General features: G+C 38.1%; 2 protein-coding genes across 2 annotated transcripts in view; one reads left to right on the top strand and one right to left on the bottom strand.

Annotated features, from left to right (window-relative positions):
- The first annotated feature begins 16,571 nt into the window (after positions 1-16,571).
- MS3_00005693 (uncharacterized protein) lies at positions 16,572-22,888 on the top strand. Its single transcript, XM_012944608.2, has 2 exons — positions 16,572-16,590; positions 21,861-22,888. The coding sequence occupies exon 2, from the start codon at positions 21,867-21,869 to the stop codon at positions 22,689-22,691; it is 825 nt and encodes a 274-aa protein (XP_012800062.1). The 5' UTR covers positions 16,572-16,590; positions 21,861-21,866; the 3' UTR covers positions 22,692-22,888.
- HOMER3 (Homer protein 3) overlaps positions 19,801-25,766 on the bottom strand; it is a 33,093-nt gene continuing 27,127 nt past the window's right edge. The window contains exons 6-7 of the mRNA XM_051213791.1: positions 21,553-25,350; positions 19,801-21,507 (exon numbers count right to left, since the gene is read on the bottom strand). Coding sequence (XP_051069793.1) covers positions 25,021-25,350 — 330 coding nt within the window. The 3' untranslated portion in view covers positions 19,801-21,507; positions 21,553-25,020. The remainder of the gene's footprint in view (positions 21,508-21,552; positions 25,351-25,766) is intronic.

Raw genomic sequence — 25,766 nt, 5'->3', positions numbered from 1 at the left:
GTCTGTTTCCATTTGTCTGCGTAATGTGTTCTATGGTGTTCTGCCTCTCCATTGTCCTTGAAGATCCCGAGTGAGTGCTTACCTTGTGACGTAGTTGGGTGTTATTGTAGTAAGCCCACTCCACTAATGTATTATTTATCTACTTACTGTAATTTAGACACCTGACCCACTATGTAATTTTGTGTGAATATGATTGAGCACATTTATGCACATCAATTTTTAATCTATTCTCCCATTGGTTGTAATAAACAGACAATCAATAATTTGTCCATACTTGATTAACACTCAAAAATATATATGGATTTTTAACACACACACATGCTCTTGATTCGTGTACGCTTGCAGATTTTACCAATCTGTGATTTTTGAATGAAATAATGATACCTTTGTACTTGTTGAATGCTTGATTTCGAATTCTAAATACAGTACATTCGTTTGTGGTTATCTAGTACTTCTTGATCCGATTATGTTATTGCTGAATTCTTAGTTCATATTATAATTCAAATACTTATAAATACTACACAATCTTTAACAACAAACTATCTTTATAAATGGTGTTCAGGCTTTTGAACAATCTCGAGTAAACCCATAATTCTACTAGGAGATTCAGCTTGCATTAAATACTTAGTTAACGGGATACTATTTATTGGAATCAGATAAACAGGAAATTAGCCTCTACAAACTTGGTGAACCGCATTTAGAACGCGCACTAATTCTCTACAATTTCCTCAATGTTTGTCCTATCCACTTCCGGCGCTTTTTCATGATTTCTTCCTCAACTAGAATCTGGTTTGTTCTCTCCCACAGCAGGTTGTTGCTGACAGTATCTGACCGACGAATCCGAAGTATTTTACGTATACGGCTGGTAATAAACACCTGTATCTTCTGGTTGATGGTTTTCGTTGTTCTCCAGAATTCAGCTCCGTAAAGAAGAGCTGTCTTAATATTTTTATTGAAAATTCTAGCCTTTGTGTTGGTTGTCAATTGTTTTGAGTTCCAGGTGTTCTTCAATTGTAAATATGCTGCTCTTGTTTTTCTGATCCACGCCTTCACATCTGCATCAGACCCACCGTGTTCATCAATGATGCTGCCCAAATATGTAAAGGTTCTTACATCTTCCAAATCTTCTTCAATTGTGATTTGATTGGTGCATGCTGTGTTGTATCGGAGAACCTCGCTTTTCTTTTTGTGTATATTGAGACCTACTGCTGCTGAGACTGCTGTTACATTAGTCTTCTCTTGCATTTGTTGTTGCGTTTGCGATAGAGGATCCAGATCATCTGCGAAGTCTAGATCGTCCAGCTGCATCCTAGATGTCCACTGTATCCCGTGCTTTCCTTCAGATGTTGACGTCCTCGTGATCCAGTCGATCACCATGAGAAAGAGCAAGGGTGAGAGTAAGCAACCTTGCCTGACACCGGTCTTTACTTCTAACGAGTCTGTCAGCTGTTCTCCTGTAATAACTTGTGCCTTGAGTCCTATTAATGTATAAAGTAATGATACCGCCAATAAGAGAACAGTGATTTATCGACCGGACCAATGACACATAAAACCTGTGCGAGCGATCAAGAGTACTTATCGGTCCTGCTTACTGCCTAGCCCTACCTGTTGAGTCCAGAATGCCAATCTCATCCTCTGCGATATGAATCATTTATTTCAAACATACTGGGTTTATACACCAACCAGACAGACCACGTCGTAACATAAAATAGGAAACAACATTTATAAAGATTTTGCCAAATGTGGCTGTGAATGAGGGAGATAGTAATTGATTGACAGGGCATAACTCAAGAATGGTTAATCGTATAATAATATTTCTTATGTCAAAATCAAGCTCATAGTAAGAGCCACATGAATACGAATAGTTTAGTTAATTAACAATAATACGAAGAAAATATGCGTATAGCATTGGTTGATAAATGGATCCCAAAAGTTACCATTCATTATTCTCATCGGGATATATCAGATCCATGAACGATTTTGCAGTTTAATCCATCATAGGAATTCCGTATGATATTGACTATCTTCTGAGGCACCCCGTAATGTCGAAGAAGCTTCCGTCCTGTCCACGCTATCAAATGCTTTCTCGTAGCCAATGAAGTTGGTGTACAGTGATGAATTCCATCCAATTGATTATCCCACAATGATCCGTAGTGTCGCGATTCGATCTGCATGCGATCGATACTTACGGAATTCCAGCCTGTTGGTCTCGAAGTTTGGCGTCTACGGGGTCCTTCATTCTGTTTAACATTACCCTGTTGAAGACTTCCCGGTATTGTGAGAAGATTGATGCCTCTGTAGTTCTTACACTTGCTGAGATCGCCTTTTTTTGGTATCTTGATCAGGTGTCTTACTTTCCAGTCTGTTGGTACCTGTTCTTCATCCCAAATCTCTATGGTGAACATATTAGTATCTAACTTGGTGAATGTCTTTCCTAACGCCTATAGGGTTCTAAACCCCTCAGCTACAACTTCAGGGAAGTGGGCCGTGGTCTTGAAATCACGAGTCGCTGTCACCCCAAGATCCTTGTGAGACCGGACCACGGATACAGGCACTTCTCATAAGCTGTATCTATTCATCTTTGTATCCACGAATTGCATGTAGAAACACTTTTCCGCATTTATATGCATCATCTACTCGTCACAGCAGTTAATCACTATATCAGAATCTACCTGAAGTGCTTATACATCTGTGCCTTCTGTTATTTCTAGCCAGATTCTTACATCCTCAGCGTATAGTAGGGTTAGGACCTCAACTATACTCGGGAGTTCATTTACATACAGTATAAAAAGTAAAGGACCTAGGAGAGAATCTTTCGGCACTTCATTAAGTTCTGGCCTCCAGGTGGCACACTTCGAATTTACCATTACTTTTTGTTTACAACCTAATGGGAAATCCTTAGGCTACTTTAGCAGAGGTCCGGCAATGCGTAAATGTTCCTGCTTCAAGAACAGTCTATTTGTTGGCACCTCGTCAAATGCTTTGCTGAATTCGATGTAGATAATATCCTCCGACTTTCCATTATCTGGGACCTCTACCCTTTTCCCTCTTGCTATGAAGAGTTTTTATGTGTAGGATAAACCTTTTCTGACACCATATTGTTCATTGTTTATCAAGTTATTGGTTTCCACGAATATCAATATGGTATTTTTGACTATTCCTTCAAGTATTTTGACCACAATACTGGTGAGTCTGACAAGCTTGTAGTTTGATGGAATTCGTCTTGGTCCTGTTTTGTGACGATTGCATCCTTTCAGTCTATAGGTAACACACCTTGATCAAGTGGCATATTGAATATCACAGTTATTGGGGCTGCATTATATTGTACAATTTGTCTCAGGTTTTGGGGGCGTAGTTCACCCAGTCCTATTGATTTTTCCATGTCTAAGGTACTAAGAGACTAAAGAACATCATCTTGATCAGAATGCACGATAAGCAGACGGTTCGTTGACTTTGTATTTGGGTCTAGTTCCTTGTTTAGAAGAGGCCGCTGAGTAAAAAATGTCCCGAAATAGCTCGTCATAGCCTCTACTTTTTACTGATGGTTCTCTTTCATTTCAGGTCCACTTCTTTCATTAATTAGGTCTGCATCTTTGTTGCGTAATTTTTGTACGACAGTAGTCTCTTAGATTTCTTGAGTGCAGATTCTGTCGACTGCATTTCATACTTTCTCTGAGCTTCTCGGATTTTAATTGCAGACATATTTCTTACTAACCTGTGGCATTCCATCGTACTTGCTGTGCTAAGGCTGACGACAACGTTTCAACATTTCTTCTTCTGTCATAGGAATCATCAAATATCCTGGTCTACCCAGGGATGGTTGTGTTTGTTCTTGTTTGAGAATGTCCATGGTATATTTTATTGACCTACCTGATTGAATACCTGCTTGAATTGAGTCCATGTCTCTTCTCCTTATACTCTTGAGCCAATTCTCTAGTTTTCAAACCGTGTTTCAGAGCTTATCGCTTCAATGTCTGCCTTCCATTTGTAAGGACGGGCCGGTGCATCTGTTTGGCAGACTATCTTAGCCATGAACTTGAATGAGATGACTACATGGTCACTTCTCCCTAGAAGTGGGAGGAAAGTCATTTAACCGACATCATCGCCTTGTGTGAAGACTAAGTCCAAAAGGGACATGGGGATTCGTAAGTCATATCTGGCGGAATTTCTAAGTATTGTAATAAAGCTAATTCAATTGAGGTTTCTAACAATTTGCTATCAAATAACGTTGTCGATGCCCCTACTTCATAGTTTACTCAGTTTATGTACTGTTCATTAACGTCACCTGCTATAAGGCTTTCACCGATATTACACCAGGGTTTAAGTTTGCTTAGAAGGAAGTCATCTACCATACATTTTGGACTGCGATATATTACAGTTAATTCAATATTTTACTGTATAAATTTCAGCCTTCAACGCACTAAGACACATGTTTCTGTATCGTGCCACTGTCTCGAAATTTCGTATGGCTAAGGTAATTTTGGTATACAGTATAACTCCACCTCCCCCACGGTTTAGTCTATCAGCTCTATTGGACAAAAAAACAACTGAATTTCATTATCAAACACTTCTGACGTTAACCGCGCTTCTGAGACAGCGAAGACATCTGATTTTTCTACGTCCACTACTGTCTTGATTCAGCCATTTTATTCCATAGACTGCGAGAATTTATGTAGCACACATTTAGTTCTGTGAAGAACTTCCAATTACCACCCAGAGTGGTTTGGGGGTCGTTTTGCTACAAACTTTTACAATTTGAAAACCGTTAAGTACGGGTTTTTTCACCGTTTCAGCGGCGCTTATGTATTTCTGTTTCTGCCAATCGTCTCTTAACTGTCAGGCAGTCTGAGATTGTCACGGACGTATATTCCAGATATATTCAGTTTGTGAGGGTTTCCTAGAATTAAGTTTCTTTCTTCAGCCAAAGCAGAGGTAACCTTTAAGAGGCAGCTTTTTTAAGCAATTTCAGAATCCAATTTTCATCCTATTCTATAAAGCTTACAGACGTTAAATCCTGGGACGGTTATTGAGAGTAGCTTGCTTATTAAGGACTTAATGTGGCTGAGGTCGTGTTGAAATCTAGTTTTTGGTTTCTTCTCAGAAGGTTCTCTTGACTTGTGAAAAATGACACTCCGATCAGTGAGGTCCGTCCTAACACGCTGAGGAATCTTGATTCCTGAATGATCTTTCCTGCGATCCGATTTGGCGTCTAAAGTAGACATCTCACTCTGTTTTCCTACATCTCTTTTCCTGTGTGTGACTGTAAGCCGATGATTTAACTTATTATGTCTCTTAATCACCTCATCTACACTACTCAGACTTTGCTCCCACACAGTCTTCTTTTGCAATGATATGTGAGTCCGGAACTGAAACCGTGGATTCTCATAACTTATTGCTGCCCTTAATTTGTTTCTTCACAGAGTGCTTTTTCTCCTTCCTTGTAACAATGTTTACATCAGTTTGCTTGTTATCCGCTTCTTTAATGGGGTTAACCATGACGGTCTCATTGAAATCCAGAACTAGGCTAATGATAACTCTCGTCGTTTCCTCAAAAACTGAGGTCTGCTTATCTACTGATACATGTTTATCCGAAGGCAATTTTCTAGCTATGTTCATCAGCTCAATCGCCTAACGAATTTGCAAAGACTTTGTAGAACATCATGATTAGCACAACCAACGTGATAGTGACTTGCAGAACCTTTTATATGCGGCCCGTGTGAGTCCGGCGTACGGATTGTGTTATCACTTATTGCAGTTGTCACTTTATATTTCATCATCGACCGAGAAGAAGCATGCAGGTCTGTAGTGGCATTGGTCCTAACCTCAATCCTCAAGGCGGAACATGAGATAACTGTGAAAATAGACTTTCATTATATAACACTAAGAAAAGCTAAGAATGGCGAACGCGGAAGGATTCAATCCAGATCAATCGGATGGCATGGCTCGGACCTGTAGACGTGGTCACTATTGTGTAACTTATCTCTTCTATTCATATTAAATATATTGTTCTATCTTCAGCTTGAATGTTTTCTCCACGGCATATTGGTGATTCCTACTATAGGAAGAGTCAGTGTAGACAATGATGTGACTTCCACGTAAGACCTAGATCCTTAAGATTATAGTCATATTATGACATGTCTACAATTTTAGGATTAAGTCTGTTCTTATAATAATACTGATGACGACGTAGACCATAATTCAGCAGGTCTACCCCAACGATATTTCACTTACGCCAAAAATTTATTTTGTGTTCCCACAGGAAGAACAACAACGTGAAAAGCTCTCTACAATGAATGTCTTTTAAAAATTTACAGATGATAAACACTGAACGGAATAACACAGAGGTTTGTATATTACTGCACTCAACAACATTAAAAAATCCAACTTCCGTACATACAAAAGGATATTATCACTTTTGTATGCAAACAATGCTGGAAGCTATATGTACTCGGGAACTACAGATGACAACTGTTTTGAAAAAAGCCATATTTTTGGAGATTACTTTAACTGGAATAGATTCGATTGCAGCAGAAACATTAGTTTTGATGCGCAATTTAACGATCAATGCAGTAAAATATACTCAGGAAAAATGTCACTGTCTTTTTTTATCTTTAGGTTTAGGGTTTTGTTTTTAGCGGTTCTATTTTATACTCACGCTTGTTACTCCTCGCGAAGGAGCATAGGCCGCTCACCAGCATTCTCCATACAACACTGTCCTGGGCAATCCTTTCAACAACAATACAGTGTGAAGAATTTGACATTCAAATAATTGGGATAAATGTCAGGGCAATTAGTAGCCTGGATACTGTTGGTTTAAAATTTTCCTACTAAATTCGATATTCTAATACATTGGGGGTTTCGAAGAAAATTGTTTATTTCAATTGTTCTGAACTACTCTTGTTTTCCTGCGTCAATCTTATCAAAACTTACTTACACCTGTTGCTCCTCGCGAAGGAGCATAGGCCGCTCACCAGCATTCTCCATCCAACACTGTCCTGGGTAATCCTTTCCAGTTCCTATTCATCCTTTTCATATGTGCTTCGATTTCCCAACGTAATGTGTTCTTTGGCCTTCCTCTTTTCCGCTTTCCTTCAGGATTCCAAGTTAGGACTTGCCTCGTGATACGGTTTGATGATTTGCGTAATGTATGTCCTATCCATTTCCGTCGTCTTCTAATTTCTTGTTCAGTTGGAACTGGTTTGTTCTCTCCCACAAAAGGCTGTTGCTGATGGTATCCGGCCAATGGATGTTGAGTATCTTGCGTAAACAACCATTTATAAATACTTGTACCTTCTTGATGATGGTTATAGCAGTTCTTAAAGTTTCAGCTCCGTACAGTAGAACTGTCTTGACGTTGGTATTGAAGATTCTGACTTTGATATTGGTTGAAAGTTGTTTTGAGTCCCATATGTTCTTCAATTGTAGGAATGCGGCCCTTGCTTTGTCAATCCTCGCTTTACGTCTGCATTTGATCCTCCTTGTTCATCGATGATGCTTCCCAGGTATGTGGAGGATTCTACATCTTCCAGAGTTTCGCCATCAAGTGTGGTTAAATTGCTGTTCTCCGTGTTGTGTTTGAGGACCTTGGTTTTCCCCTTGTGTATGTTGAGGCCTACTGATGCATCACGAGTTATCTTCATCTGCATTTGTTCGTGAGTATTCGATAGTAGGGCTAGGTCATCTGCGAAGTCCAAATCGTCTAATTGATTCTGAGCTGTTCATTGTACTCCGTGTTTTCCCTCCGATGTTGAGGTCTTCATAATCCAGTCGACCACCAGAAGAAAGAGGAAGGGAGAGAGTAGACAGCCTTGTCTGACTCCGGTCCTTACTTATAATGCGTCTGTCAGCTGTCCTCCATGCACAACCTTGCACTGTAGTCCGTCGTATGGGTTCCGGATAATGGTGACAATCTTCTCAGGAACTCCATAGTGTCGAAGAAGTTTCCATAACGTTCTCCTATCTACACTGTCAAATGTCTTTTCAGAATCAATGATGTTGGTGTATAGTGACAAGTTCCACTCAACTGATTGTTCGACGATGATCCGTAGTGTCGCAATTCGGTCTGTACACAACAGATCCTTACGGAATCTAGCCCGCTGATCTTGAAGTTGAGCGTCTACTGTGTCTTTCATCCGGTTCAGCAACACTCTGTTAAAGACCCTCCCTGGTACTGAAAGTAGTGTGATTCCTCTGTAGTTTTCACACTTGTTCAGATCTCCTTTCTTTGGAATATTGATGAGGTGTCTGTCTTTCCAGTCCATCGGCACTTGCTCCTCCTCCCAAATCTTCTTGAATAGAAGGTAAAGCATGTTTGTAGTTACTTCGATATCTGACTTCGGTGCTTCAGCTGATATTTTGTCGGGTCCTGCTGCTTTCCCGCTCTTGATTTGTCTGATGGCCATTCTGATTTCTTCCGTCGTTGGTGGATTGCCATCTATATGAAGATCTGTGTGTGCTGCTTCGATGTCCGGTGGACTAATTGGAGCCGGCCTATTCAGGATTTCCTCGAAGTACTCTACCCATCTGTCCCGCTGTTGTTGAATTTCAGTGATTGGCCTGCCTTTGTCCTTGACCGGTCTCTCTGGTTTACTATATTTCCCTCGTAGTTTCTTCGTTGTATCGTAAAGCTGTTTCATATTTCCTTCTCTTGCAGCTTTTTCCGCTGTCGTTGCTAGTTCTTCTACGTATTTCTGCTTGTCGACTCTAATGCTCTTCTTCACTTGCTTGTTTGCTTCTATGTACTCAGCCTGTGCTTGAAATTTCTCCGCTCGTGTTCGGCTGTTGTTAATTGCTGTTTTCTTGTTCTTCCTTTCTTTGATTCTGTCCAGTGTTTCTATAGAGATCCATTCCTTATGATGATGCTTCTTGAGGCCCAGAACCTTTTGACACGTTGAAGTTAATGCTTCTTTGATACCTTTCCACTTGTCCTCCATAGTAGTTTCTTCTTCCTTCAGTAGATCTTGTAAGGCTTGGAACTTGTTGTTGAGAGCTAACTTAAATTCGTTGAGTTTGTTAGTATCTCAAAGGAAGGCAGTATTAAACCTTTGTAGTGCTGTTTGTTCAGTTCTTCTTTAGCTTCAGTTTTAAATTGGCCACAACTAGGTGGTGATCTGAAGCTATGTAAGCTCCTCTACTGGTTCTCACATCTTTCATTATCCTTCGGAATTTTTTATTGATGCAAATATGATCTATTTGGTTCTCTGTGGTGTGGCCCGGTGAGATCCATGTGGCTTTGTGTATGCGTTTGTGTGGAAATATTGTGCCGCCTATGACCAATGTGTTGAATACACATAGATTTACAAATCTCTCACCATTTTCGTTTCTCTCTCCCAGTCCATGCCGCCTCACGATATCTTCATATCCGGTGTTTTCTATTCCAACTTTGGCGTTTAGATCTCCCATCAGAATGGTGAGGCCCTTTTTTGGGCACTTCGCTATGAATGATTGCAGCCTACTGTAGAACTGATCTTTAATGTCGTCATTGCTATCATTGGTGGGTGCATAACACTGGATAACATTCATTGTGATCCCCTCCTTCTTTGTTTTGAATGATGCTTTGATGATTCTGGATCCGTGAGATTCCCATCCTACAAGTGCATTTCGTGCTACTTTGGACAGCATTAGAGCAACTCCCTGAGTGTGCCGAGCATTTTCCTCTTCGTGACCGGAGTAAAGCAGCATCTCTCCCGTATTTAGCCTTTGTTGTCCAGCTTGGGTCCAATGGGTTTCGCTGATTCAAAGTGCTGCCAAGTCGTATCTCCTCATTTCTGTTGGTATTTGACTAGTCTTCCCGGTCTCCCACATTGTCCGGACGTTCCATATACCTATAAAAATTGTTGCTCTGGTTGTTTGGAGGGGCATCGGCCTCGTGAATTCCGAAGGAACTCGGCTTTCGCCATGAGGCGTCATAGTTTTTCTAAATGAAAACCTTCTAACTCCCAGGGTATAGTTTAAATGGTTTGAATTATTTTTTCTGTTAAGAGAATTTTTATGGAGTTAGTTTTCTACGGGATGGGGTCGCTAACCCCATGCCCAACCCTTCTCATTTACCTGGGTTTGGGACCGGCAGTAACTGTAGAAGAACCGCAGGTGTAGTTTTCTTATCTAAAGCAAAGTTCAAATAATTTCAGCATTTATTAGAAACTTTCATCTGGGTAATCATTCCCAAAAAGATAAAAAATACTATAGGAAATTGTCTTTTTTTAATATCTGAATCAATAGTTTCTCAACTCATGTTTTGAATTACTGTGTTGCGTATTATTAGCACCTTGTCCAAATACCTTCAGCTGACTAATTAAAATTACTTAAATTAATGTGATTCACCTAGTATATAGTGTCTTATAAGTTTCGCTATCAATAAAATAGGTTACAGAGTTTGCCAAATTTACATCTTTTAGAAAGAAAATTGAAGCTGACTAAATCTTTGGTGGAACTGTTTTCTTGTGTTCTGCAGAAAAGTTCAAGAAAGAATTTAAAATAGTACACTTCTTCTTAAACCCTGCTACCTTCAGATGGTTAGAGAAAATACAGTATAAATCACAATACGAGGACTAAAGTTGATAAACCTCAAGAAAAAACCCAGCATAAATCAATCCAAATTATACAAATTTGCGATCAAGTTGTAAAAAACAGCATGTAGTAGCATATTTCCACTTACTTATTAACAGAATTTAGTCAGTCAGTGTAGTTGATCTTAAGCTTTGTACCACAAATAAGACTACTGGAATGAAAAGTAAAGTTTGTCGATATGGTGTCAAATAAACTCAGGATTTTTACATCGGTAATACGTTTTAGACGAAACTGAATGAGTCACCCGTAGACAGTTTAAATTCCATATGTTGCTTTAACTGGAAAATAAAAAGCTTACAAAGAATTGACACTGACTGACTTTACTGTGATTATCATGACTATTTGAATAAACTCTACTAGACGAGATCAGTAACTGAAATTAGGATATAAGCAAACATGGATAGTGGTTAGCAGTGGAATCCAGGATACGCCTTTCATTCTATTCGGAACTCGTCAGCTGGATGTACGTGCATCCCAGTTGATGTTCACCCTGGGACTCGAACCAAACACCGTTCGCTCAAAACGCCATCTCGTTATCCGTTCCACTGCTAGCCAATATCCATCTTTGATTATAATGCTTGTAAATTAAGGCAGTATGCACATATACTAATAAGAGACTGATCAATTGCAGTCCAAAACATCACTGGGATGATTTAAGTAAAACAATAACAAGTGAATTAAGATAAGGATAGTTTCAAGAGTGTCAAGTTATTTTGCTTATATGTAAGATCAAGTTGAAACACATTCCCAAAAAGCTGAAAAGAAATGTTGGCACACATCAGTCAGCTACAACGTTGGACCAGGCACATATATACATCAGTCCGAGTTGCCACACCTCATTAGCACAAGATAAACACCAAATTCACAGAAGAGGTAACTTCAGTTGTAGTAATGTATAAAAGAAAGATTGTGTATAAGGACGTAGTACAAGAAGAAAGAATTGGTTCGTAGAAAGAGTGGTATAAAGTAAGTTTAGTCTCACAGTTTAAGGGAAGACAGAGAGTATATACACCTACGCCATTGTGATCGATTCTAAGCCATGTCACCTAGTCTCCAACCATTGGATACGATAGTCACATGGACCCCAATCAAGTAGTTTGTATAAACCAACATGGCTTAGACTAGAAGTTAGTGACTTTATGGACTAATGCCAAGTTTTGGTTTGGCCGTCTCTAACTTTCTTCCATCCGTCTCCAACATTGGTCAGCATTGAGCAACGTGGTTAACTGTGTTCAGGCATACATAACACGTGGCTCAAACATCTCAGTCGATGAAGTTTTACAACTTCATCGACTGGTTTGTGGTCGATGCAGCGACGACCAGGTCTGAAACCGGCCTGATTTTCTCGTGTTTGCCGTTCACGGGTCTTAGGCGCCTGATAGCTATTGAGGATAGTATTTTGGATGCTATATTCGTCAAAGTAATCCCTCTATGGTTATCAGAGGATGATTTTGGTCCTCTCTTATATATTGGAACGATCAGTGACTGCGACTAGTCAGATGGGATTTCATCCAGTTCCAAGTTTTAGCTAAAATATTAGTCAATCTAATCGCTGAAACTGGTCCACCATACTGAAAGACCTCTGGAGCCAATTCATCTAAACCAGCTACACATATGACAGATGTACTGCAATATTTTCATAAAAGCTGATAGTCATTTATCCAGCTTCCAACTCATGATATTGCATTCCTAACCGACACACTCTGTTTTGGGAAAATAATGATTCACACTAACATATATTCTGTTAATATAAGTATTTAGAGGACATTATTAACCAATTGTAATTTAGTTCTACGCACATTTGACTAGTCAAATTAGCCTATCACTTCTTGATTAGATCGCCTACTCACTTTTGCAGATGCGAATTGTGTTTGGCTAATAGGAAATTTATATTGCCTTTGTTTGAGACGTTCGTTTCATTGCTGTGTTGTTATATTCCTAAATATATATATACTTATTTTAAAAATGCCCTGTGAAATTGACATGTTGTGGCTTGAATTGATCATGTGGCTACAACTTTCGTTTCGTTGACCGAGCCAATATCGACCAAATCACGTTAACTTCAACTATATAGACAATAGCTAATTGTTATAGGCTTATCAGAACACTAGATTAGTCATTTTTCATCGACTTCATAAATTAGTCTATACACCACATAGTTTATCCAAAATTAATTAGATGCTAATTGGATGGTAAACTATCATCAACCGATGACAGTCAAGTTATTTTACCACTTATCAATATATTCAGAACTTAGGAACTTGAGTTAATGTTTAGAGGCTGGTTAAATTTTTGATTTTCATAATAAATAATTATCATCGAAACCAATGATAAAAAGAAACATTTAATACAATCTTCTACAGTATTCTCTTATATAAGTAAATCATAGTTGACAAACAAAATATTTTTCTTTCACTAATAGGTCATGGGATTTGAATTATAATCACTAGCACTATTTCGTTTATAAGTAATGTATTCTATATATTCTAGGTTGATATTATTTGTTTAATACATTTGTGATAGCTCACACTCGTATAAGTAACTATCACACATATCCTGCTTTCATAGATTGAAAAAAGAAATTTAAATATCCTACAGTACACAAAACCTAGTTACTCAAATTAAGAATTCGTCAACTAAACATATATTTATCATTACAAATGGGAGAAGAGAAGAATCGTTAATTGCTTCTCAATAGAATCTGATCAGTGTTAATCACTAGACAACGGAACGTTGGTTACTACTAAGCTGTCAAATGGTGTAACTGTCTTAATATCGCGGATGAGAAATGAACACTTTTAACATTACTTACTAAGACAATTGGTAAAATGATTTTTAATTCTACAAGGAGTATCAGTGTATTCAATATTTCAGATACATCATACTGATAGCTGCCAACCAGTACAAAACCTATGTACACGTATTCCTGTAGACTACCTTCAATCTTACTTACTTGCGTGCGAACATTCCATATGCCTGAATTAACGGTTGCTCTGGTTTTCAGAAGGGGTATCATCCTCGTGAATTCCGAAGGAACTCGGCTTTCATTATGAGATGTAGCGTGGTGTCGAGTCGAGATTAACTATGAACACCGCTACAAAGAAACACGTGCCATATAGATTAGAAGGCGAAGGTTGAACGTAACCAAATAAATCCATAAAATCCCCGAGAAGCCAAATATCAGAAGACAATTAATTGGCCAAATCGAGATATATTCGCTGGCTATCTCGTGGCATCGAAAGGATACCGAGATCGTGCCAGGATAGAGGCTTGGTTACAGAACGTAACCGAATTCGCGCGAAGTTACAATCAAAGTGTAAGTATAAGAATGGAAGCACAATATAGCTGTCATTAGCACAGTCAAACAAAAGCACGTTGGTTATAATAATAATAATTGTTTTTATTAAACCAGTCGTGTTCTCGTGATAAATGTGAGTCACTACAGAGACGTCATAACTCCCTAAATGAAGAACTAACTCCCAGGGTAGAGTTTAAATGGTTTGAATTATTTTTTCTGTTTAGAGTATTTTAGCGAGTTAGTTTTCTACGGGATGGGGTTGCTAACCCCATGTCCTCTTTCATTCAGGCTTGGGACCGGCAGTATCCCCAGGAAGGCTACAGGCGGAGTTGCCTTCAATGAACCAACTTCAAAAAATACTTAGTAATGCTAAATCCCTTAAATAATTTAATACCTAGCATATTGGTCTACAAAATGCGATCACCCTTGAAGAGCGTAAACAGCGGGACGTTGGTAAATAATAATTGATGTGAACAATTTGTGAAAAAAGACAACTTTAATTAGCTAATATTGTGAGAATTATCGGGTGTTTTGTGAAGATGTTAGTAATTTCAATAGTTGAAATCATGAGTCAATTGAAGCTAGACCACCATGGAAAACCTGGAAGTATTGGACGGCCGTTTCGTCCTAATATGGGACTCCTTGGCAGCGTGCATCCACGATCCCGCCCTGCGCGAGATTCGAACCCAGGACATTAACACAGTTGGATGCCAGCTCAGCGGTCTAATGAAAAGTCCCAAAGTAAAATAAAATAGCTGTTCAATTATCCTTTATTCTCAATGGTTTCATGATTAATATCGATTTGAGATAGAAATTTATTTTAATAACTTAAAAGTTAGAAATCAAACCTAATTGCTTTGAAATTATACAATTATATGGTGTTGATTTAGTAATACATAAAAGTGGTTGAAATACATACTTCATGTCTGCATTAAAATGAACGATACTGCAATGAGGCACTTTTTTATTATCATATTACATTTCTATTGGGTCTCATTTATCCTAGACTATGCCGACTAACCCCATGGTCAGCTATATAACAGTTAGGATATTCAGAACACAAATGGCAATCATCAACAATGTATGATAACAGTGTTCTTTTCTTTGATTTGTGTAGTTTATCAGAATGGGGATTGTAGTAATTTTAATAGTTGAATTCATCTTTCTAGAAATTATTATCAACACAAGAAAACTGTAGAATAAATGAAAGTTCACATGTACCTGAGTAAACGTGAAAGCTTTGTAAGAAATATAAGTCTTTGTAGACTGCCAAGAAAAATGCTTAGTATACATAAGGTAGTTTCTAGTTTTAATGAGTCTGTGAGATAGTAAGACAATGATTTTGTTTCTAAACATGGGATTAATCGTATTACGGTAAATCAGATGAACTTCATAACCGAAAGCTATGATTAGTCCTGAAGTGAGTTCATTTTAGACAACTTAGCAGCCACTATCCAGTCTCGATGCATCAATAAGAAATCGAGTAAAATAGTTGACAATTTTGCTCAACAGAATTCCAATTGAAGTATTTTTAAAATCATAGTTATGTTTACAATGTGTATATTGGTGTATAACAAGGCTTTATTCGGTATTAGTAAGTGGACATTATTCCTTAACTTATTTTGTGTTCCATAAAGTCTTGTGAAAAAAACTTTTGGTCAATGAAATCAACTACAGACACCAGGTTACGAAATATGACTACAGTTTGTAGTTGTGAGGATCGCTATGCTTCAAATTGTGTTGCAGGGCGAATATCTGAACTGTCTGAAAACAGACTGCCTTTCATGTGTTTGCTATTCTCAAGATTTAGTTAACAGTTGGATAATTACGAGAGCGAATATCTCAAACAATAAGTCCTGTTATCTATAATTCCTCACTTACAAGACTCAACACTGAAGACCTAGTCGTTCTACTACTATGTGGCAGTCTTCTGTTGGAACAGGTTAACTAATGAGTGCATAGAAAAACTGTAATTTTAGAAGCATCACATACATGCGGTAATGCGGAATCGAAATTATTTGCAATTTAATCCATTCTTTACAATTTTTCACATTTATCAACTTGAATAAAAAAGAACAAGTAACACGGCAGAATAATATCCCAAACAAACAAAAAAGAGGAAATAAAGGGAAACCTTGGGGAAATTCAAATGAATTCATTCATTTCGTGGATTCTCTTCAGTTGCCTACAACTTAAAACTACAGTATTAGTGACTAAAACGAAACAGGTGTACATCTTTTACAGAGGATATAAATCCTCGAAATGGGTGAATTCATGTTGTTCTACCAAAACAATTGTTATTTCTTGAAGTTAATCCACTTCTTTTAGATATGACAATGTCACCAAGCCTGCTCAAATAGAAGGCAACCAATACAGCACACTATACAGACAAAATTGAAATCGACATTAGTGGGATCATCAAGCTACACAAAAAGCAGTAGTATGACTCATGCGTAACCAAGACCAGAGCGTTTTAGAAACAAGTTAGAAAATTTGTTATGTTGTGTACTGGTGAATTTTAGCCAATAACCTGAGAGCAAGATCCAAGATAGGGAGAGAGCATTAAATTCGACCTTATTACTAGCTTAGTTTAAGCTTCACTCTCATTGGTTAATTTCTTAGGTCTTAATCAGTTGACCTTCTTTACAATTGGTCATAATGTAGAGACAAAGGTGATTATAAGTAAAATTTGTGGTTGATACTCACTACCGCGTTAGTAGTTGGTAATTTGCCTAGTTTTTTTTGTGGTTTGTGTTTTTATGTTTTTGTCAATGACATCAGCTGAGACGAACTTAAATTCGGCGAACACCAGGTCACGATTGTATTCTAGCCTATGATTTCAACGGGACGTCATCAAGAGTATAACTTCACATAAAACTGTAATTTACGTTTTTAATTCAGGACATGGTGGATGTATTCCATACATAAGATTTCCCAACTCTAGTTAGTATGTAATATAATTCTGTCCTATCAGCGTTTGATAATCAATTTAGATCTCACCTCAGTAACATGTTTATCTGGAAAGTATTTAGGATTGTGCGAAATGACTAATTTCATAGTTCGAGTCGGAGTTTTGCATTCCCAAACGCTATTTAAGACAGCCTTAAAAAAATACCAAGAAACAGTCTTCGTTGTGATTCTCTTCGAAATTTTAGATGCTTTCATTTGGTAACTTCTTCCATACATTCGAGACGTTATGATTAACTCGAATGTAACATGTCACAGTACCTATGAAAACAGCAGTGATGCATGTTAACAACTTCAACCGAAACGTCAAGAAAAGGGTAGCGGAGTTTATTGACATTCTCTGAATTGATAGCTAGTCAAAGACGTACTTCGGGCTCCAAACGCACTGAGGAGCGATAAAAGTTTGATAAAACATATACATAGTCATAGCGATAGGTTTTTGGAGCAAAATGAATATAAGACAACCGTGATACGTAACACCAGGTTAGTGTTCAGATTTCACTGGGAAGCATACATTACTGTTAACTGTTAGTGTGACTATCTCTTAAAAGGATGAAACCAGACGGTTTAAGCCGTGACCTAATTTCAAGGATTTATCCACATGGTCTTCATCTACCCTCTAATTCAGGCAGTCAGTCCCAACGTAGGACTTCGTACGTACGTACATCAGTTCGAGTTGCCACACCACATTAGCACAGAGATGCAGTGGTCGATTCAAATCCCGTAGTGCTAGATGTAGTAAAATTATAAGCTGTAATCAGAAAAATTAGTGTTTGAAGATGTTATTCAAGGACTATAATCAAGTGAAATAAATTTGGAAAGAGAAAAAAGAATGGGACAAAGAATTCAGAAGATTAGAATTTGGGAGAACACAAAGAGTGGATGCACCTGCGCCATTGCAAACGATTTTGAGCCATGTCATTCAGCGTCTCTAACCATCGGTTGCTTTCATCTCGTGGTCCCCAACCAGGTAGTCTACACCTACCGACATGACTCAGACCACTTGTCAGTGACTTCATGAACTTGTGCCATGTTTTGGTCTGGCCACCCTTAGCTTTCTTCCAACCTACTCCTATACCACTGAACATCGCACGTCGAGGCAGTCGGTCGTTGGGCATACGTAACACGTGTCCAAGCCATCTCAACTGATCAAGTTTCACTACTTCATCAATTGATTTGCCATCCTTACCTAGTACCCATTTCCTAACAACTGCGTTACTTACTCGATAGTCCCAGCATATACCAGCAATGTTTCGAAGACACCTATGATCGAATACTAGTAACCTACGAATATCCTCTACTCTTACCGGCCATGTTTCACTGCCATAAAGTAGGACGGGACGAACTGCTGTGCAGTAAACACGTCCTTTGTTTGATAGACGGATATCTCGCCTACGCCATAAATGATGCAAGTTGGCAAAAGCTAGTCTAGCCTTCTGTATCCGTGCTGAGATTTCGTCACACACCAGACCAAAAGGGCGGATGAGACTTCCAAGATAAGTGAAGCGATCGTCACGCTCAACTACTTCACTCCCTACCATTAGTTCTGGTGTCGATGCAACCCAATCCTGAAGTAACATTTTGCATTTCGAGGGAGAGAATCGCATCCCGAACATGCTTGCATTGTTGCTTAGAGTGGTCAGAAGACTCTGCATTTTGTCAGCGTCTTCACCAAATAAAACTATGTCATCAGCATATTCTAAGTCAACAAGTGAACCTCCCGGTAGAAGTTCAACCCCTGTAAATTTAGATGAGGAGAGTGTTATCTCTAAAAGTACGTCGACCACAAAGTTGAACAGGAATGGGGAGAGTGGACAGCCCTGACGAACACCACTTGAGGTAATAAATTCTGATGACAGTTCGCCATAAGCTCTTACTCTACCAGTTGTGTTCGAGTAGAGAGCCTTTATAAGGTTAATGTACTTCTTTGGTACTCCTTTCAGTGACAAACACTGCCATAGAACCTCACGATCAACAGACTCGAATGCCGCCTTAAGGTCGAGAAATACTACGGTTGTGGGGCGTCTGAATGTGTGTCTGTGTTCTAGAACCTGACGTAGTGTGAATATCTGATCTATACAACCACGTCCAGGTCGAAAACCGGCCTGGTTTTCTCTAATCTGCTCTTCACGAGCTTTGATTAGGCGTCGAAGTATTATTGAAGCTAATATTTTAGACACTATATTAGTCAAACTGATTCCTCTGTGATTGTCACAAGAGGACTTTTGTCCTTTCTTATAGACTGGCACAACCAGTGATTGAGACCAGTCAGATGGGATTATGTCCAGTTCCCAAATTCTACCTAAGACTTCAGTCAATCTCACTGGTAATACTGGACCACCATCCTCAAAAATCTCAGGAGTAAACCTGTCAGGGCCTGCTGCTCTCCCTCGTTTCAGATTTCCTATGGCTTTTTCAACTTCGTAAAGGGACGGAGGACTTACATTAACTTGCCATTCAGGTTGACTAGAGATCGTGGGAAACCGAAGTGTGGCTGAAGGCCAGTTGAACTGATCCCTAAAGTGTTCTGCCCATCGATCCAATCTCCTGGATTGAGAATGAATAATATGTCCATCTTTCTCTGAGATTGTTTCGCTAACGGTCGGGTTCCTAATTCCGGTTTCCTTAACGAGTCTGAACAATTGTCCGCTATTACCTATTGCCGCCGCCTTTTCCATCTCTCTTGCTTTCGCTACCCACCACTGTTCGCGATCATTGCGTAAGCTTCTTTTCAGTTTGTGCTTAAGCTGACTCCGCTCTTCATTATGTTCAGAGCTAGGTGGAATGAGTTTCCGAGCATCTATCAGTGAGATAGATGCTGTTGAGATCCAGTGTTGCTCCCTAACCTTCTGGTTTACCTTACTAGCAGATATCGCTGCTGTTTCCACAGCTTTTCGGATATCATTCCATGTTGCATCGGGGTGGGCATCACATACATGGCTGCCTAACTGTTTTCCTAGTTGTTCCTGAAATATACTCTTAGCTTGACTTTCATTACGTAGGCCCCTAAGAGGTTTCCTTGCAGCGTCTTTCCTACGTCCAGTAAGACGCAAGCAAATACGCGCTCGTACTAGAGCATGATCTGAATTTAGGCATGTGCTGCAGAATGAGCGACAGTCTTCTATCGAGCCCCTCCATCGGTGGCTGATAGCGATGTGATCTATTTGGGTCCAACGTTGGGACGAATTATGGGGTAGCCATGTCAAAAGATGTTTTTCCTTATGCTTAAAGTTAGTGTTTGCAAGGGACAAGCGGTTATCTGAGCATAGCTGCAACAGACGGTCGCCATTATCTGTTATTTGAGCCACGACACCATAAGATCCACCCAGGTGTCTTTCTCTATCGCTTAGTTTACCTACTTGAGCATTAAAGTCACCGACCACTATTAATACATCCGAGCGCCTAGCTTTTCGGAGAAGGTCGGAGAGCTTTCTGTAAAACTCATCTTTTACATCATCTGCTCTGCAGTCAGTGGGGGAATAGACAGAGACGACGAAGAGGCAACGACGAGTGTCCCTATCTTTTCGGGTCCTTACTGTTCCGTTCAGTCGGACAGCGCACAAACGACTGTCTACTGGGATCCAGTCTAAGAGAGCTAGTTCTGCCCTAGGACTCAATGCTATACCTACGCCGGCGAGCCCGACCGAAGCTGCTACCTTGACGCGGTGGTCGGGCTTGCCTATCGTGATGACCCAACCGAGCTATATTGACTGGAACATATGTTCCTGTAGGTTCTACCATGCCAGGCAGGTCGATTGGTGAACGTTAAGACTAAAAGCAGCAACTCAAGGTCTGAGGGCGGAGTCGTACTGCTGACTGTAGAGAAGTGTGACAGCAGTAAGGTGTTTCCCTCGGACAACCAGCATGACAGCGATGCTGCCTTCCCACAAGGAGGGGTGGGGCGGGACCAATAAGGGCACCAGGTCGTTCACTACGTGTTTTCCGTGTCACTGAATTGGTCGATAAAACGCTGCGCATCTAGCCTGCAGTCCACTTGTTACAACAATAGGTGAGATGGAATACAATTAGCTGTCCCATGGCAACTAATGATTAATAAGTAAACCTGAACTTATTCCATTTTATCTGTATCGCATTAACTAATTAACAGATATTACATTCAACGGTTCAAATCAGTTATCTTATCTGAATATGTTAAACAGTTAACTGAAACATTAAAAATAACATAAGCTTTCAATTACAAATCCATTCTTCCTCTTTGAATTCATTCCTTTATCTTGTTTATTTATCTTCATTTAATGCATACTGTAACATTTTTGATTCATGTGTATAATACGTTTTCTTAATATTCACCGACCGAAGACAATATATGGTGAATGAAATTTCTTCTCACTTACGTATACACACGATCTGTTATGTTAACATTTTTCGTTTCACACCACATGTCTCTTACACACTAATGTGAATACCTACTTTAAACATTGTTAACGTTGATTAGATGATTTATTCAGTATACAGTAAACCGGAGAACCTTGTATCTATTTATATTCGATAATTTTGATTATATTTCCTTAGAAAAGCTTAGACCAGATTGCCAGGTGAGACGTTGGATTTACTTCAAATTCTTTCGCTGGGACTTTACAAATACATTCTTCTTCTGTAATGTCTCACATTAACTCGGCGTCCAAATGCTGTGAAACTCTGATCAGATTATGCTATCGTATTATTGGTTATTTATAAAATGAAGGAATTTTACTTACTACTTCGAAATTCATGGTCATTTTGATTGAATATATATAGCAGTAAGCGTAGAGAGAGAGGGTAAATAAATTTTTGTTGTCCACGCCGTCGAAGATTTACTCTCTAATTAGATATTAGTTAAGTTAGATAAATTTTAATTCTAAAGGCACGTTCCACTACACCAGTTATATTTAAAGGGTAAGTTGTGTAAAATCTATACACTTTCTCGTTTGTGTTGTTCGGTCACATTTGGGGTTTCTTCGTTACTACAAAAATTCAAAATTAGCAAATATTTATTAATTTTTTGTTTCCGACCTTATCTTTCTAGTCTATAATGAGATGGTTTTCTAAAAGTTCTGGTTCACAACGCGCTTTAGTAGAGAATAAGCTGAAAATAAAGAAAAAACCATTACTATGGTCGCTATTATGCGCAACGAAGCGGTCAAGTTTAACTTTTAAGCGTCCCTTTCGAGAAAATATAGATACTCAAAAGTCAAGGTGGGTTCAGCAACGTCGAAACTCAAGAATATCTAATAACTTTGACACTAATCTCTGTTCGTCTCTTGAGTCTCTATCAAGTGAATCGGGAAATTATATAAAAACTTTTAAACGGGATGATCCAATCGCTCCGACTTTAAAACAATGTTCTAATGAATTACCTATAGCTTATTGTCCAAATTGTCACACAAATGTAGTTCCAGTATATCAAAAGGTTATTTATTCAAATCATGCGATTATGGATAATAAGGTTTCAGAAAGTGAAATGGTTGAAATATCTAACGAATATACTGTCTACGAATCTGTTTATAAAAATAGTTTACTTTCTATTGATACTAATATGGATTGTGAGTTAACTGAGCGCAAAGAACTTCAACCAGTTGACAAGGTACAATTACCTTTGTATTTCTTGCCAATAGAACCGTTAGCCTTCAGTACTATCGATCGTAAAGCTATTGCCTTCGATGACTGTAAAACAGAGTACGACGAAGTTGCTTCCGAAAATGAGGAAGACTCATCTTCAGGGCACTATGATTCATTACACTTTGTAATGATAAAACAAAACACCCGACCTTATCGTAAGCGTAGCGCTTATCCTGAATCAGATTCATATCAACAAATGAAACGGATGAGACGAGAGGTGTTCGTTTGTGAAGAATAAATGTAATCTTGTCAAAGTAAAATTACATATTTTATAATAATTGGTGGCAGCATTTATGTTTAAAAACACCTTCGGCATTTTCTAACTTTCCTCGTCAAAAATCACTAAGTTTTTGCTATTTCGGTGTTTGTTATTGTCATTTTTATATAATTGGCATTGTTTTCTAAGTATTAATAACATTCCGATTTTATATACTACGAAAGACTTTTGATTTCTTAGTTTTTATCAGAAATTTCTGTTAGTAAGTTTGCAGAAGAATGATTGTAATATGCAGATTAGTGCGGTATTTTCTAATCTAATTCACCCTAGATATTTCGTGGTAGAACAATAATGCGTCTTCTAACCATTCCATTTCATATCGTTGAAAAGTACTGTTAATCTGAATCATATAAGGAAAAAATCGTGGTTTGAAGATCCAATGTATCAAAAACTAATGTCTGGTGAACGTACTCGACGTAGTGAGATGCGTTCATTTGGACAGTAGACGGCTTATTCTCACTCTATACTTATACTTGTTTTTAATGTCTAAGACCTATTATGACCTTTTGAAGACAATAAAGTGAAACGACTCAACAAGTAGGGTAGTCACATACAGAGCACTTGATTTTGAACCATACTTTTTGTTGAGAATGTTCGCTAATACTGCCTTGATACTTCCGAAGATGCGAGATGATGAGAACAGGTTTCGAGGCTTTGAACCAATTATTGGAAGAGATGTATCGCAACTATCGTGCCATAGAACTTCGTGGAACGTTTTGTTTTACCTCAGTATGCGATTAGCTGTTGTAAGCAAAATGACCAGAAGAATCTGAATTCTGCATAGCCTTTATGTTACCTTAGTACAATTGAATTACGGTACATAGTAATTCTTTGTTTACACCAAGTTGTATGGTAGAGTGATACTGTTATAATCTCTTTCTTCTTACGGTTATGACCCAGCTATTCCTATTGCTTAGTATTCTCGGACACCGATTCACTCGACAAGTCCCCAAATCAGAACACGGTTGAACAGGAAAGAGATTATATTCCAAATAGCAAGTCAGAAGCCAGTAGGAAGCACAATAGAGAAAACGTCAGTATATTTATAGTTTTTACATGAGAAGATTCTAGAGTATTCTCTAACTATCGACTAGTGCTGATTGGATAAGAATTAGCCAATCAGAGTACACCAAAGCAATCATGCATTGAGCATGTTTTAATCCAGCCTATGTCCCGCTAACAGATACACAGTATATTTCCACTGAAGCATTTCGAAAGGAAGTTGATACAGTTTATTTTATATTATCCATCTTTTTATCAAGTGCAATGCTTGGAGGACAGCAATAAACTAAGCTCTCCGAATAATTAATTCAACACACCATGATTTATGTCAGTAGGAATCTGCTTATACCTGTACCCTTACATTCCGATGCCCACGAATACAGTTACCCTTACTCGCCTAAATGTTAGTAGCTTAAACCGCATGTCTGTTTTTATCTACTTCATAATTTCCATTAAATTATTTGCTTCCTCATTGTCTCCCATCATGTGCTTGGTAATTGTTTGAAATATGCTATAAAAAAATAAACTAGTTAGCAGTTTATATTACCGTCCTCGGGAAAATTATGAACCGCTCGTAATTATTGTAATAACAGTTGTCAGATCGACTGATACACGAAGTACATAAGAAATATCTTGCAGATATTTCACTACGAGAAATGAATCAAATTTAATCTATTTAAGTAATTCATTGACATTAAAGACGAATCATTGTATCTAAAGTAATACCACTATATTAAGGAGTATTTATAAAATTAATCTTGGAATTATATTATAAAAGATAGAAAAGAAAGGAGAGGAAATTCGCAGGGAATAAGAAACATCAATTAAGAGAAATAAAACAAACATCATGCATTAGAATAAATAGATATGACCTTGTCATTATTATTTACGAATGAATAGTAGTGATAATACTTGTTTATTTTACGAGTTAATTTTGTCTTATGTAAAAAATTGAAAAAGAATTTACATTTCACCAGTATAGCAAATTAAAGTAAATTACATGAACTGTACAACAGCATAGATGATGATTAAAATACTGACAGGCATCTAGCAGTATCCGTTGTTATTAAAAAGAATAAAATGAAGATGTTTGTATTATTGTTAGAGGGGGATTTCATCATCTTAGAGAAGAAACATTAATGTTAGAAGAAAAAAACAACAACAAATTGATAACACATTAAGAAATCTAAACTAAATTATAAAGAAATAAATTTTAAAAGTCATGTATACAGGAAGACTGAAAAGAAGTAATCAGTCAGTGAGTTCAATGTATTGAACACAAAATTTCTTACTCTACAGATGGAATTGATAGAAGAGAACTTAAACGATGATGAATTTCTAAGGCTTCTTTTAATACATTTCCTAAACGTATATGCAATGATCGTATAGTATCTTGTGATGCACGATCCATCCATAATAGTCTGTTTTGATTACCTTGTACCAATGAAGGATGAATAGTACCAACTGGCCTAGGTTTACTACTAATACTCAGTTCGTTAATCCATTCTCCATTACTATTGACACCGGCACTTCCACCGCCATTAGTACCATCTAATTCCAAACGTGCAATACCACATCGTAGATCAGGACTATCAACGGTATCCATTGATATTCCCGGCTGTTTAAACGTAAAACAGGGTAGTGACAATAAACATAGATCTAAACAATAGAAAAGTTAATATCTAAATTTCTAGTACAATTAAGTTGCCATATTCAGAACAATGTGAGTCACAACTCAGAGAATAAAATATGACTAGATGCTGTTATACTAAGGCTATATGTGTCTGGTGGGAGCTTGCAAATTTTTTCGTTTGCAGACACATTGTCTAATGTAAGAACAGTAGAGACATTCTATATTATTTATTTTAATAATGATATCTGTATGTAGAATTATTTCACTGCACAATTAAGTTCTGAACTAAAATCAGTATTTGGGTAATGAAGTGAACATCTCATACAAACTTCATTCTTACTTAGGGTTTATTTTCATTCACATAGTTTGGTACCCAGTTCAATATAAGTAATTCAAATTTC

Source organism: Schistosoma haematobium, chromosome 3 (assembly GCF_000699445.3).
Source record: "Schistosoma haematobium chromosome 3, whole genome shotgun sequence".
In the NCBI taxonomy this organism is placed as follows: domain Eukaryota; kingdom Metazoa; phylum Platyhelminthes; class Trematoda; order Strigeidida; family Schistosomatidae; genus Schistosoma; species Schistosoma haematobium.
This window is presented reverse-complemented; position numbering and strand designations above follow the sequence as displayed.

What these genes read in the sequence shown, in the direction of transcription:
- MS3_00005693 (XM_012944608.2), top strand. Translation starts at nt 21,867, where the DNA reads ATGAGATGGTTTTCTAAAAGTTCTGGTTCACAACGCGCTTTAGTAGAG.